Source organism: Epinephelus lanceolatus, chromosome 16, assembly GCF_041903045.1.
Source record: "Epinephelus lanceolatus isolate andai-2023 chromosome 16, ASM4190304v1, whole genome shotgun sequence".
NCBI classification, from domain to species: Eukaryota; Metazoa; Chordata; class Actinopteri; order Perciformes; family Serranidae; genus Epinephelus; species Epinephelus lanceolatus.
This window is the reverse complement of record NC_135749.1, coordinates 14,953,481-14,966,373: the sequence shown is the minus strand read 5'-3', so window position 1 is coordinate 14,966,373 and position 12,893 is coordinate 14,953,481. Positions and strand designations below refer to the sequence as shown.

The window sequence follows — 12,893 nt, the reverse complement described above, 5'->3', positions numbered from 1 at the left end:
ATATACTCTATACCTATATCCAATTACAGTAATATAGTATGTTGGATATGTTATAGTAGCCTACAATACTATAGTATTTTGCAGTAGCTTATGAAATACTATACTGTATACTATACTACTATACTGCTATACTATACTATAGTGTACTATAGCCTACTATATGGTGACACTACTTTGAGATATTTTACAGTGTGATTTCAATAAGTTAAATTATTAGAGTCAAATTCTGAAATCAATTTCAGAATTATTTCTCACTTTATCTTTCTGTCTAAAGTAATTCTAGAATAGTACAGTATCGTATCGTATCGTATCGTATCGTATCGTATCATATCTTATAGCACAGCATAGCATGGTAGCTATAAAGTTGCTGAGATACGCTTCTAAAATATTCTGTACAGTATAAACTTATGATATAGTATATATAGTATGGTATAGTATACAGTAGATGTATAGTATGTTACAATATAGATGCACTATACTCAGAACATAACATGCTATGGAGTATTACATATATAGGGCAATTATGTTGTTGTGTAGGACAATATAAGCTACTACATTATTCTACTATGCTATACTATACTATACTTTACTATACTATACTATACTATACTATACTGGCAGTACTAGCCTATATAGGCGTATACTAGTATAGTATTGTGCAGTATAACATAGTGTAGTAGAGTTTAGTATTGTGTATGGTAGTATATCTTATAGCAGTGGTTCCCAACTGGGTCCAGATTTCTCTGCAATTATTAGTTCAGGATCCACACAGTTTAATGTTTTATGCATCATACATGCGTTTGGCCATGTGATCAAGCTAGTCTGCTGTCTGTTTTAGGTAGCTGCCATTATTCACTCACTCTGCAGAAGGAAACAGCACTTCAATTTAAAAGGTCTGTGCTGTAAATTCACTGTGCTACAAAATAAAGTTTTTACAAACTTGACACATTTGCCAGTCAGTTGTGGTCCATTCAGGATGGACAGGCAACCCACTTTTGGACTGCGACCCATCAGTTGGGAACCACTATCCTGTAGTAAGGGCTGCTGTGCCACTACAATATATTGTGCATGTACAATACAATACAATGTAATACTATACTATTCTTTAAGAAATATGGACCTATAATCCTATGCATAGCTATCTATGCATAGCATAGTATATTATAGTATAGTATTGTATCGTATCGTATCGTAGTATAGTGTAGTATAGTATAGTATAGTACAGGACAGTATATCCTATAGTAAGGGGTGCTGTACCACTACAATATATCATGCATTTACAATACAATACAATTGGATACTATATTTACACAGGGTAGGGTAGTGTAGTGTAGTTCAATAAAGTATAGTGTTGTGTAGTGTGGTGTAGTATGGTATAGAGTAGTGTAGGGTGTAGCGTAGTGTGGTGTAGTGTAATTTAGTGTACTATAGTATAGTATAGTAGAATATTGTAGTAGCTTATATTGTCCTACACAACAACATAGTTGCCCTATGCTATATGTAATACTCCCATATATATACCGTTATACTATAGTATAGTAGGCTATAAATGACCATAGGGCATATAATACTACTAAGTATAGCATGTTATGTTCTGAGTATAGTACATATACATCTATACTATACTATACTATACTATACTATTGCACTACAGTAGCCTACAATAGGCTATATCTGTTAGTATATGTATATAGTACTGTACTACCAGTAAAGTATAGTAAATTATACAATATATATATATATATATATATATATATATATATATATATATAGTTACCTTACTATACCCCATTATGCTTTACTATACTATACTATACTATACTAGAATTATACAGCAGGGTATTTCTTCACATATAAGTACTTTAGACAGAAAGATAAAGTGAGAAATAATTCTGAAATTGATCTCAGTCATTTGACTCAAATAATCACACTGTAAAATATCTCAAAGTAGTTTCACCAAAAGCATGCAAAGGTCAAAGAATTCAGCACTTTACCTCAAAGTTTTGGTACGGCTGAATCTATGAGCAGAGAACACAGCTTGTCTTGTGTCTTGTCTGCAGAAACTTTCAGCCAAGTATCACCAGAGCCCCTTTCACACAGACCTCTGGGGATGAGATGAACCTCTGGAGCTGTGATCCCTAAATGGTGTTTTGTAATCTCGGTGAAGATATCACAAAGCAAAAGGTGACAGGTGTGTGTGCGTGTTGTATGATTGTGAGAGAGAGAAAGAGAGAGGAAGAGTCAGAGATCCTTCTCAGTGGCAGATAAGATTCAAAGACTTGCCCCATGAAATGTTACACCGGTGTGGTCACAGATCGGTCTTTTCTACAGAGAGAATGGGGCACGTAGATGGGTGGATGTCGTGCGATCAGAGTGTATGTTTGGGGAGAGAGAGCATGCTCTACTACTTTTGACTAATTAAACAAAGTGAATTAGCTATCTCCCCAGCCAGAACGAGTCATGGCTGGTTACACATCATTCATCGTGACTAATTCAGAGAGAGAGATGTCACTCAGCTGGGTGGAAATGTGTGTGTGTGCATGTGTATCACTCCAACTGCACCTCTGGGTATGCTGCTGTTTAACTTTACTGTTTTGAGTGTGTGTGTTTTAAGGGATATTCACTGCTGTTTTGTGTGTGCCTGTGCCTTTAAGTGTTGATATGTTCATATATCTCTCTCTCTGTCACCCTCTGCTCCACTATTTTATCACTGGCTTGATACGTCGTCAATGAGGCTGGCATGCTAAATGATAATTAAGACCATTACACGCTCACAGAGCATGCTACCAGTGCAGCACACGGCTCCCTCAATCGGAGCCTCATCTCAGGGGACACCCTACTACTCACACAGTCGTGTATCTCTCCAAATTAGGTTAGATTTTCATTCCACCTCATTCGCCATGGATGTGATGTGGTTATTATAAACTCATGATATGGTTAGTGAGCCTGCTGCCATTAGATGGGTGGAGGCATCATGTTGGCGCGTTAAAGGGGAAATGGATTGCCAACACTCAGTATTGCACATCTCTGTTTCCTTTGCTCATGCATACTCGTGTTCTGAAGTATGTTTGCAGATGCACAAAAACGCTCACGATCTAGTACACACAATGTGATAGAAAACACATGCAGACACTCACAAATGAATGTTTGTGCAGACCAACACACACAAGTTGCCTTAACACATGCATGCACCAAAAAATTATTAGAAAATCAACAGCTAAACGGACCATTTTAAATAATTTTGAAACCAAAATCTTATCAGGGATTCTCAAAGTTTTGATGAGTGAGTGCCATTTTAAGGAGTCAATATAAGGTTGAGGGCCGCACACAAAAAGTGCACACACTCTGACTTTTTAATGACATATTTTATTAGTTATTTTATTAGTTTTTGATTACTTTTTTTTCCTGTGACTTCTTGACGACCTTTTTATGACTTTGAAATAACATCTGCTAAAAAAGTATTTTGATGGCAGCAAGTGGTTGCCTGTTGTAGCGTAGCAGTTTGCTTTCTTTATATTTTTTAATCAATAGTTGTCAGACGTCTATGCAGATGTCTATTTAATTTCCTAAACTTAAACTCAAGTTTATTGTACAAAATAAAAGACTGACACACAAATATATAGTGATATAAAATGTACACAAATATAAAACAGAATAACACCGGTAAGAACAGTTACATACGGTAAAAAGATTATAAAATACTAAAATATTAAGACCACAGGTCATTGAAATGTGAACATTTTAAGATTTGTCTTAAAAGTGTCAGTGGAGGGGGAGCATTTGATTGAGAGTGGAAGGCTATTCCAAAGTTTTGGAGCAGCTACTACAAAGGCACAATCTCCTTTACCCACCAGCTTCAGTCGCGGGACATATAAAGATATTGTTCTGAGGATCTAAGAGGTCGGGAGCTGGAGTAGGGGCAGAGAGGTTCAGCAATATACTGGGATGCCAGCACATTTAATATTTAAAGTTCAAAATGAATACAAAGTTGTTCTGTCATCTCACACCGCCTCCAATTTATCTTGTGACCTGGAACCATTGGATTACACTAACTGTGCAGTATAATAAGTAATCAAAGTAGCTCCATTTCAGTCAGCTACTACAGTATAACTCTACCTTGCTTTGATGCATCAGTTTCTAATAATCTAATAATTTCATATTTAATAATATACAGTACCAGTCACAGGTCTTGTTTCTCTTCATTCTGATAGCCTACTTTAAAGGAATACTTTGTGTTTCTTGCATGCCTCCACGGAAAACAGCGAACATATTGATTTATTGAATGATAGGGGACTAACATAGGGAAAACTATATCTAAACATCCATTAACAGACTCTCACACAACTCGTGCAGTATAATCAAAGTCTTATTATCCAGTCTTATGCTCAGTACTTCCCAAACACGTGTGTTTTCTTGAAAAAAACCTTGGTGTTAGAGTCTGGCTTTGAGAGCGTAGGTAAGTTTCACTTTCAGTTCAGTCTTAAATCATAAGGTTTTAGCGAAAATGCATGTGTTTTGGAAGTACTGAGCATACGCGTGGATACATTACACTTGATTATACTGCACCAGCTGTGTGAGAGTTTGTAAACAGATGTTTTTATATGGTTTTGCTATTGTTAAACGTGGTCCCCAATCAATCAATAACCAATATGTTTTCTGTGTTTTCTTCATACGTTTTCTATTCAAGGTAACACAGAATGACTAATTGGTATATAATCGGTCAGTTTTTGGGTTTGCTTTAAATGCATTTGCTTTAAGTGCATTTTAACTCTGATAGTAAAGCAGGACTTTAACTTCCGAATAAGTACATAAGTTACATTGATGCTCTGGTTTTTCACCACTGTCCTTGTCATGCCTCTTATCTGAAACACCCTAACCCAGAAACCTCTTTCTACAGACATATTACATATCCATACAATAATTGTATCTGACAGTGTGCCAGAACTAGGCTTGAAGGCAGCTGTATCTCCTCAGGTTTCCCCTGATCTTGGGTGTGTACAGGCTCCCCGGCCTCTTAATGTACCAGCACAGATATCAGATATTGGCTGTGAAAAACTTAGCCTCAGGTTAGAGTGGTTTAGATGTGTGTATACAAATCGCAAAGTCTTGGACAAAAGAGGTTCACGATTGAATGCAGGGACCTCCGGATTTCAGATGAGATTGTGAGCTCAGGATCAGATGTGAGACGTGCCCTCCTTACCGAGTAGATTGAAAAATTGATGGGTTTTGTTTTGTGGGGAGAAAGAAAATAAATGTCTTGAGCTTTTGTCTGAGATAAGGATGAGAGGACAGAATAAAGGACAAAAGATAGAAGGTGGAAGCACTGGGTTAGAAGAGAGCACGCAGTGTCATGTGACATTTTTACATTTGCTTGTATTAGGATGGCTTGTGCAGAGTGGTTTGTGAGTGATGACTATTGTGAGTGTGAATGTGGCTGTGTACATACTGCAAATACAATGTGGGCTATTAGCAGTGTCAAGCTATGTGCGTAAAATGAACGTATAGCCATATCTTTAAACAGCCATGCCCAATTCCTGTATGGCACCCGAGGGCATCGTAAAAATCATCAAGTTAAAATGCTGGCACAGTGTTGCCTTTGCAGCGCAGCAAGGGAGTCTTAACGCATAAATGCATGACTGTATGTTACATAGGCACGAGGCCAGATCTGATTAGAGTTTAACCAAGGCTGTTAATAAAACCAACCAAAGAACACAAAGAGAGGAGAGAGGAGTGGAGTTGGGACTACAGTAGAGCAGCACTTCACTCATCCAAAAATAAATTAATATGTTATTGTGCACTGCTTAAATTTATTTGTCTTGTGTATATTTCTGCAAAACACAGACTGCAGCAAAGTTCACTGTGATAGTCTCATTTTCCCAAAAACAAAAATAGATGCAATCATAATAATTTAGTGCATTTAGTTTAAGACTTCCACACAGGAGCTTGTCACATAATCTTTTACAATTTAGTAAAGCTCAATTATATCCTTGTCATGTGCTTTAAGCTTAGTTAGTTTAGTTAGTTAGCTAAGTTTTTTCAGTAGCTCCTCATCAGTGCAAAATGATTTTGGTGGAAACACACAGTGAACAAACCTAAATGTGAACTTGATTGAGTTTGTTGTGGCAGTTGAGAGTTTACGGCAGTTAACAATTGCATTGATAATAGGCATATTGAATATAAAGTGGGGTTTATTTAACTTACTTACATTTTTGCTGAACTTATTATAGAATAATTGTGTATGGGAATTAGGCATGATTGATAGCTTTTAAATTAAAGGGACATTGTGTAGCGTTTTCAGTTGTTTATTGGCAAAAGTTGATGTCTGCATTCATAAATTTGTCATCATTGGTGTATTATTACCTCCACCAATAATCTGACTTATTCTTGTAAAAGGAGAATTTCGGATTTGTTTGTACATTGGGCGGGTAAGTCGTTTGGGGGGTTTCATAATGTTTCACCATCTTGAAAATACATCCGCCAGCAATGGACATATAGTACTACTATATGCGTTTTCACTGAGAGCCAGGCCTGACTGAGAAGCCAAAGGAGAGGAGCAAGAGGCGCTTCGCTAATACCCCGGTAAATTTGAAAGCCTGCACTACTGCAGCATAACAAAGTCCCACTCTCTGAGCATAATGCAGGATCATGCATATGCAGCATCACGGGAGACGGAATCCTTGTCGCCAAGAAAGTGCAAAAGGGAATCAAAAAGGCAACGTGACCGGCGAATTAAAAAAAAAAACAAGGGTCAGCATCGGGGTAGCCTTTCCCAGGTGGAAACAGCTGCTGAAGGAGAAAGGTAATGCAATCACAGGCCTGCGCCGCTGTTAGCTGCTTGAGCCTGAATGAATGCTCCATCAAGTATCGGATGACATGGTTTCATCAATGTTATCATAGCTTTTTGGTACACAGTGGCTACCGTAGTTGCAATACGGGTTTGAAACAGTGAGGCGCTAGAGTGCGCTATCCGTTTGAAAGCAATATAGGATTTCAACATTAGATGGAAGAAATTACTACACACTGTGGCTTTAACCCTTTTCGACAATCTCACATCACCCCCTGCAGTACTCCAAAGTACCCCTAGAGATACCCATAACCTCATTTGAGAGACATTGCCTTAAAGCTGGGGTAGGTAGAAATCTAGCATGTCACCTCATGGTCCCTCCACTTTTCTCCCAGGCACTGTGGACTGCATCTCCGGGAGGAGCGTGGGCAGCAGCTCTGGAGACAGACCTTTAGTCAGCGGCTGTAGCAGCTTGAATCCAGCCAGCGCAAACCCCCCCATCACCGGGTATCACAGCAGGCTGATGGCCAGCAGCAGTGTCTGCATGGTCTCATCTGTGTAGCGCCAGCACATAAAGTTTGCTGATCTGGTGGATAGTCCTGTTTTGGAGCTTGGGTTTGCACTGGCTGGATTCAAGTTGCTGTGGCCGCTGACTGGGAGTCCATCACCAGAGCTGCTGCACACTGTCCTCCCAGCAAGGTGGTTTGTAGCAGCGGGGAGTGATGTGAAGGACGCACCTTGATTCGAGGCTGTAGCTAACATTAGCTACATAAACATGAACCTGAAGCTGCAGCTATGAGCCTTTATCTCCAGTCAGCAGAAGGCTAAACTATCAGCAACATTTTCTCTCCATCCCTGAAACACTTTGCTGATATTGACATGTGTGTAATTTAGTTTCTTCTCAGACTCTCTTTTTAGGTTGCTTTGCAGTGTAAGCAGTTAAAACTAGTTCTTTCTCGACAGGAATCTCAGCCATTTTATAAGACTTTCATCGTCTAAGGGTGCACGCACATCTGCATTTGTAGAACAGCCAATAGGAAAGCCCTCTCTCTGAAATGACTTGTGATTGGCCAAAGTCTTTCGTCTCAGGCTAGGTTTTCTAAAGTGTGAAAACAGCCAAGAGGAGGAGCAGAAGAAGTCTAGTTTTTCCCAGACTGCTTAAATTAAAACAGTTTCAGGCTCAGGTTATTATGGGATTTTTGCACAGTAACTCCAAAAGAAACTGCCTACTCCAGCTTTAATAGTTTCCTTCAATCAGAATAAGACTGTTAAACGATCTTATGTGATGTCTGTAATCTTTTATCTAACTCATCTTTTGAATTAATTAATATAAGAATGTCTGATGAAATGGGGTAGTACAAACAGCTTCCTTACTTCCCAAATTTCACTTTTCTTGAAAGAGTCGTTAATGCTTTTATCTCACCACAGCATCAAATTCAAAATGCAGAAGAAGAACTCCAGAAGATGAGAACACATTACACTCTTATAGCCTCTAAACTGGCTGCATGTGGATTTGATAAAACGCTTTGAGGTTGTAATGAGAGTCTTAAAGGATGTAGTGTAGTCTGGAGTTTGACTTTGCAGCCCTTCCGAGGTCAAGCTTCCTTCTGGTATTTCAAGCTTTTTAAGTTATTTATTTTAATTATAGTACTTGGGTTTCTGATTACACTTTGGTCTTAATTGTGTTGAAAGGCACTTTGTAACTTTGTTTTATAAAGTGCTACAAAAATAAAGATGTTGATGCTGGTTTAATAAAGCTTCTGGTGAGGTAACACTGTGAGCAAGGGTGACTCACTTTGACTCAACTGTCACTTCACTACAAACTTAACTTTGACGCACACACACACACACATACACACAAAATGTGTGTTTGGAGCGGTGATCAGGCTTAAATGATGCATTAAGCACTTAATCACTCAGGTGAAGCATCACCGTGCGTTGGCTGTCTGTTTTAATTTTATTAGCTCACACTTTTTATGGAAGTATATCTCTGTGTCTCACGCTGCCTCACCTCAGGGACATGACTCACGTATTTCTTCATGTATTTGCTTGGTATGAGTGTAGGCACATACTGTACAGTTTGTGTGCTCGTTTGAAGCCACTGAGGTGGTATATGATTCACAGCAGTCAGCCTCACAGCACTCGATGACCTCACTTTGTCTAAATGACATAACAGCTGTAACAGCTGCTTCACTGTCGTGGAGGTTCTGAGTAGGAGGCACAGTGCTTGACTTGTGTTTAGCCCTTTGCTGCGGCACTGATGGTAATGGGATTGACCTAGATTGGAGTTGGTATCTGCCTGCATATGTATGCGATTGTTGTTACTTGCTAGAGGTGTCTTGTACTTGCAACATGAGGCGTGTAATTGAAAAACTTTGGGTGCAATCCCATTTGTGGATTTACAGACTAGAGTTTGCAAACTGGGATTTTATAAGTACTTGAGGCGGTGTTCAAAATGATTACATCAGAATTGCCCCGTCCACCATTTCACTGAGGCTTGCACATGAACCAGTTGGTGTATCTTGTCATTAGTCAATATATAAATAGCTCTGGTCCTTATTAACAAAATGAGCTATAAAGCTTGGTGACAATCCCCTCTCATTGTGGTGAGCCAACTAACTTGTGCGCATTGAAGTTTGGTCGTTTCTCACTTTCTTTGGGGGAAGAACTAATTGGTTATGAGACTGTTGTAAGTGAATAGTTTAGTTTCACCAAGACGCTCACAGATTTCACTTGCATTAGTGTTATTACTGTCCTGTAATGAACTGTCACCTTCAGAATAAAATGCATTTGGTAATATACATTTTGTAGGTGAACCCAAAGCATGCATATAGTTTATATCTTAGGAGATACCATACTTTGTTCTGCTATACTTCTATATCTACATTTTACACAACGTTTTGTTTTTTTTTCCAGGTTTTTTTTTTTTTTTACAATACAACTTTAACAATGTGATCAAATTCAGAGGGTATACAACTTAAACTATGCAATAATAATAAACAAAAATATTTTTAGATACAAATAATGTATTATATTTTTAGAATGATAAAATTTTAATTAATATACAAATAAGGTAAAATAATCACACTTAAAATAAATAAAAAATAAATAAATGATAAGCTCTTTCAGGTCTAGAGCAGTGCATCTATCATCTAGGGCACTGATATGCATAAAAACAAACAAAATGGAAGACAGAATAAAGCAAACACTAAGACTTAATAGCATGGATAGATTACTGAACGAGCGTACCGTGCACAGGCTCAGGGGGCCCAAAGTGTCAGTGGGCCCCCCTGAACTTCCCTTGCAATACGTCAAATGATAAATTAACACATACCATCCAGGAAAAATTCAAAATGACCACAAAGAGACACGATATCTGTGCCCAAGGGCCCATTTGCTCATAATCTGCTTGTGCATATCAGTGATCTTTCCTGAACTTCATATGCAGCACTCCGAATTACATACATATGCACCAAAGACTTTACTCAGCCATGAAGTTATCAGAGCCCAAAGCAGTGGTTTTGTGCCCATGGTTCACCAAAGGGCAAACCAAAATCTCAAGGCTTCTGTAACACGTTCTATCACTCTTATCACGACATAAGACAATTAAATTAAGAAAAAATAAGACAGGTATCTTTCTGATACTGTCTACTGACATTTTATTCTCTTTTCTGTCAGTGGTAGGTCGTCTTCGCTGGTGCTTTGTTGTAATTTGCACCGTACAATAAAGTGATCCATCGTCCCGCTCACAGCTTTCTCCTTTCAAATGTTGTCATTAAATTAAGTTACATTTTTTAGCTAGAGTTTGCCTCTTTATTAGGAAATTGGTGCACACAACATACTGATACAGTCAATTAAAAAATTCACTGATTACTTTTTGTACAGGCCCAGCTGAATAATGCAATAATAATGTGTGGTTATCACAAAATCCCACAGCACACCTGGACTGGCACACCATTTGAGAACCAAAGCATCAGCACAGCTCAAGTTTACCATATCAATGTAAACTAAAACAGGCTGTGTTTGGCTTAATGCTGTTGCTGAAATACAGTTATTTTATACATTGGAGCATTGCACTTTGCTGTCCACATGAGGGCGCTATGGTGCAACGGATAAATTTGCTGAACATTTTTATGCTGATTATGGTGTTTTGACTTGAGCCCATCTCGCATCGTCCTCCCTGCAGGCCGTAACCTCACCATGAGATGGCGCTAAAAGCTCGCTTGTCACAGTGGCCCGCTGTGCGCCTGCTGACAGGTACCTGTGTGCGCTTGGAGAGAGCAGCAGCGTGGACAGGTTGACACTAGTCAACACACAATGCAAATGAGACACGCATCTCCGGAAGCATGTTTTCAGTGTGTTTTGTTTCAGTTTTATTTATGAACGGATGTGCAAATGAAGGTTCTGTGCGTAATTGTTTTTGGTTTGGGGTGATGGGAGGAAGGAATGCTGTTTACTGTTTATCTCTCAGTCTGTCTTTTTTGCATAACACCTGGGCAATAATGTACTTAATATAGAGTGCACTATATCAGGGAACAGGGTCTGAGGTAACAATGATATATAAATATTATGTCGTCCATTCATCATGTGCACTGCTTGTAATGGGATTTCCATTGATTGAGTTGTGCCTGCTATTGTTCTAATCGCTCAAACATGACTCCATGACTTCATTAATGCTGTGATTTTAAAAAAAAATCCAAAATGATTTCTTTAAGAAAAATATAGAAAAATAAATGTAAATAAATTAAAATTGTGTTTCTAATGGTTAAGTCAACGTGCAACACTCCCATTTGATCACAGTTGTTGTAGAGAGTGACTGATGCCTCCCACCATTGCGCGCTGTGGAGAGATGATCATTGAATCCAACGGCACAATAATGGCATCGCTGACAGGGTGTTTCACTCTCCCCCGCTCGTCCCTCGCTATTACCTGAACCGCACCTGTGGGCTTCATCTTCTCTTGTCATTAACACACGCAACAGAAGCTCCAGACACGCGGGCGCGCGCGCCGTCGTGCACGCGCACCCTCCACCGACTGGGGATCGCATTGTGCTGAGTTGACCGGATAGCTCCTTGTTCATATAGGTGCCGCGGCTTAAATGGGAGCGCCTCACACGTTTGGACGACTTGCACCTTCTCTTCAGTAACTTTGATGGGGACTTCGATACCAGGCAGGGAAAATGCCTGTGATGAAGGGATTATTAGCACCGCAGAACACGTTTCTGGACACTATAGCCACACGGTTTGATGGCACTCGTAAGTTTGCTTTTAATTATTCTTTAGAAGACTCTGGTATTTTAGCAGCTTTAGTGGCTTTAGGTTAAGTTGCTGGCTGGCTGGTGTCCTCGGAGCTTGACAAAGAAGATTTCAGCCCATTTCTTGGATGTAATTGAATAGATTAAAAGCTTTACATGTGCAAAATCTAATAAAGAACATGGGTGATGTGTTGCCTGTGATGCAAATGTAGACATCAGGGCACCAGATATCTGAGGCCTGCTTTGTTTTTGTGCTGAGACAGACTTTTAACTTCAAGGTAACTCAACATTGTTTCATGTCTCAGCAGCAGACTGAAAAGAAAGCAGGAGACGCTCCCGCAGCAATTAGCAGGCTGATGCTGTCGCTGTCCGCGGTGCTGAACGCTCAGCAGCACCACAGACAGCGACAAAGGGTTAACCGTGCGCTCACGCGGGCTCCCAGCTCCACACCTCACATTTGCACAACTTATTTACAACTTCCAGCCTGTGCCACAGATTTGATCCACATATTTACGAACACACCTGAATAAATTCCAACTTCTCTGACTTGTCCACACGTGATTTTTCTCCGCATGTGAAGTTAACCTTTATTATCTCTGATCTTTGGCCCGACAAGTCCTGCAGGCGGGTGCGAGCTTCATCCCGCCGGTCTGAAACCAGCAGTCGCATTTATCAAAATTAATTGGTCGGCGACGGCATTACAGCGAGTCTTTACCCGGGCTGAGGCGCACACACTGAGGCATTTCCAAACGACATCTTTTGTCTGAACTCTCTCCTCTTTATCTTCTGTTTTTTCTTCTTTCTTATAATGATCATTCTCTCCTTTCCTTTGGAGGATTCTTGGAAATCAGCAAT

General features: G+C 39.5%; 1 protein-coding gene across 1 annotated transcript in view; it reads left to right on the top strand.

Annotated features, from left to right (window-relative positions):
• The first annotated feature begins 11,818 nt into the window (after positions 1-11,818).
• kcnh8 (potassium voltage-gated channel, subfamily H (eag-related), member 8) overlaps positions 11,819-12,893 on the top strand; it is a 66,488-nt gene continuing 65,413 nt past the window's right edge. Inside the window, exon 1 of the mRNA XM_033636330.2 lies at positions 11,819-12,039. Within this exon, the coding sequence (XP_033492221.1) occupies positions 11,964-12,039 (76 nt within the window). The 5' untranslated portion in view covers positions 11,819-11,963. The remainder of the gene's footprint in view (positions 12,040-12,893) is intronic.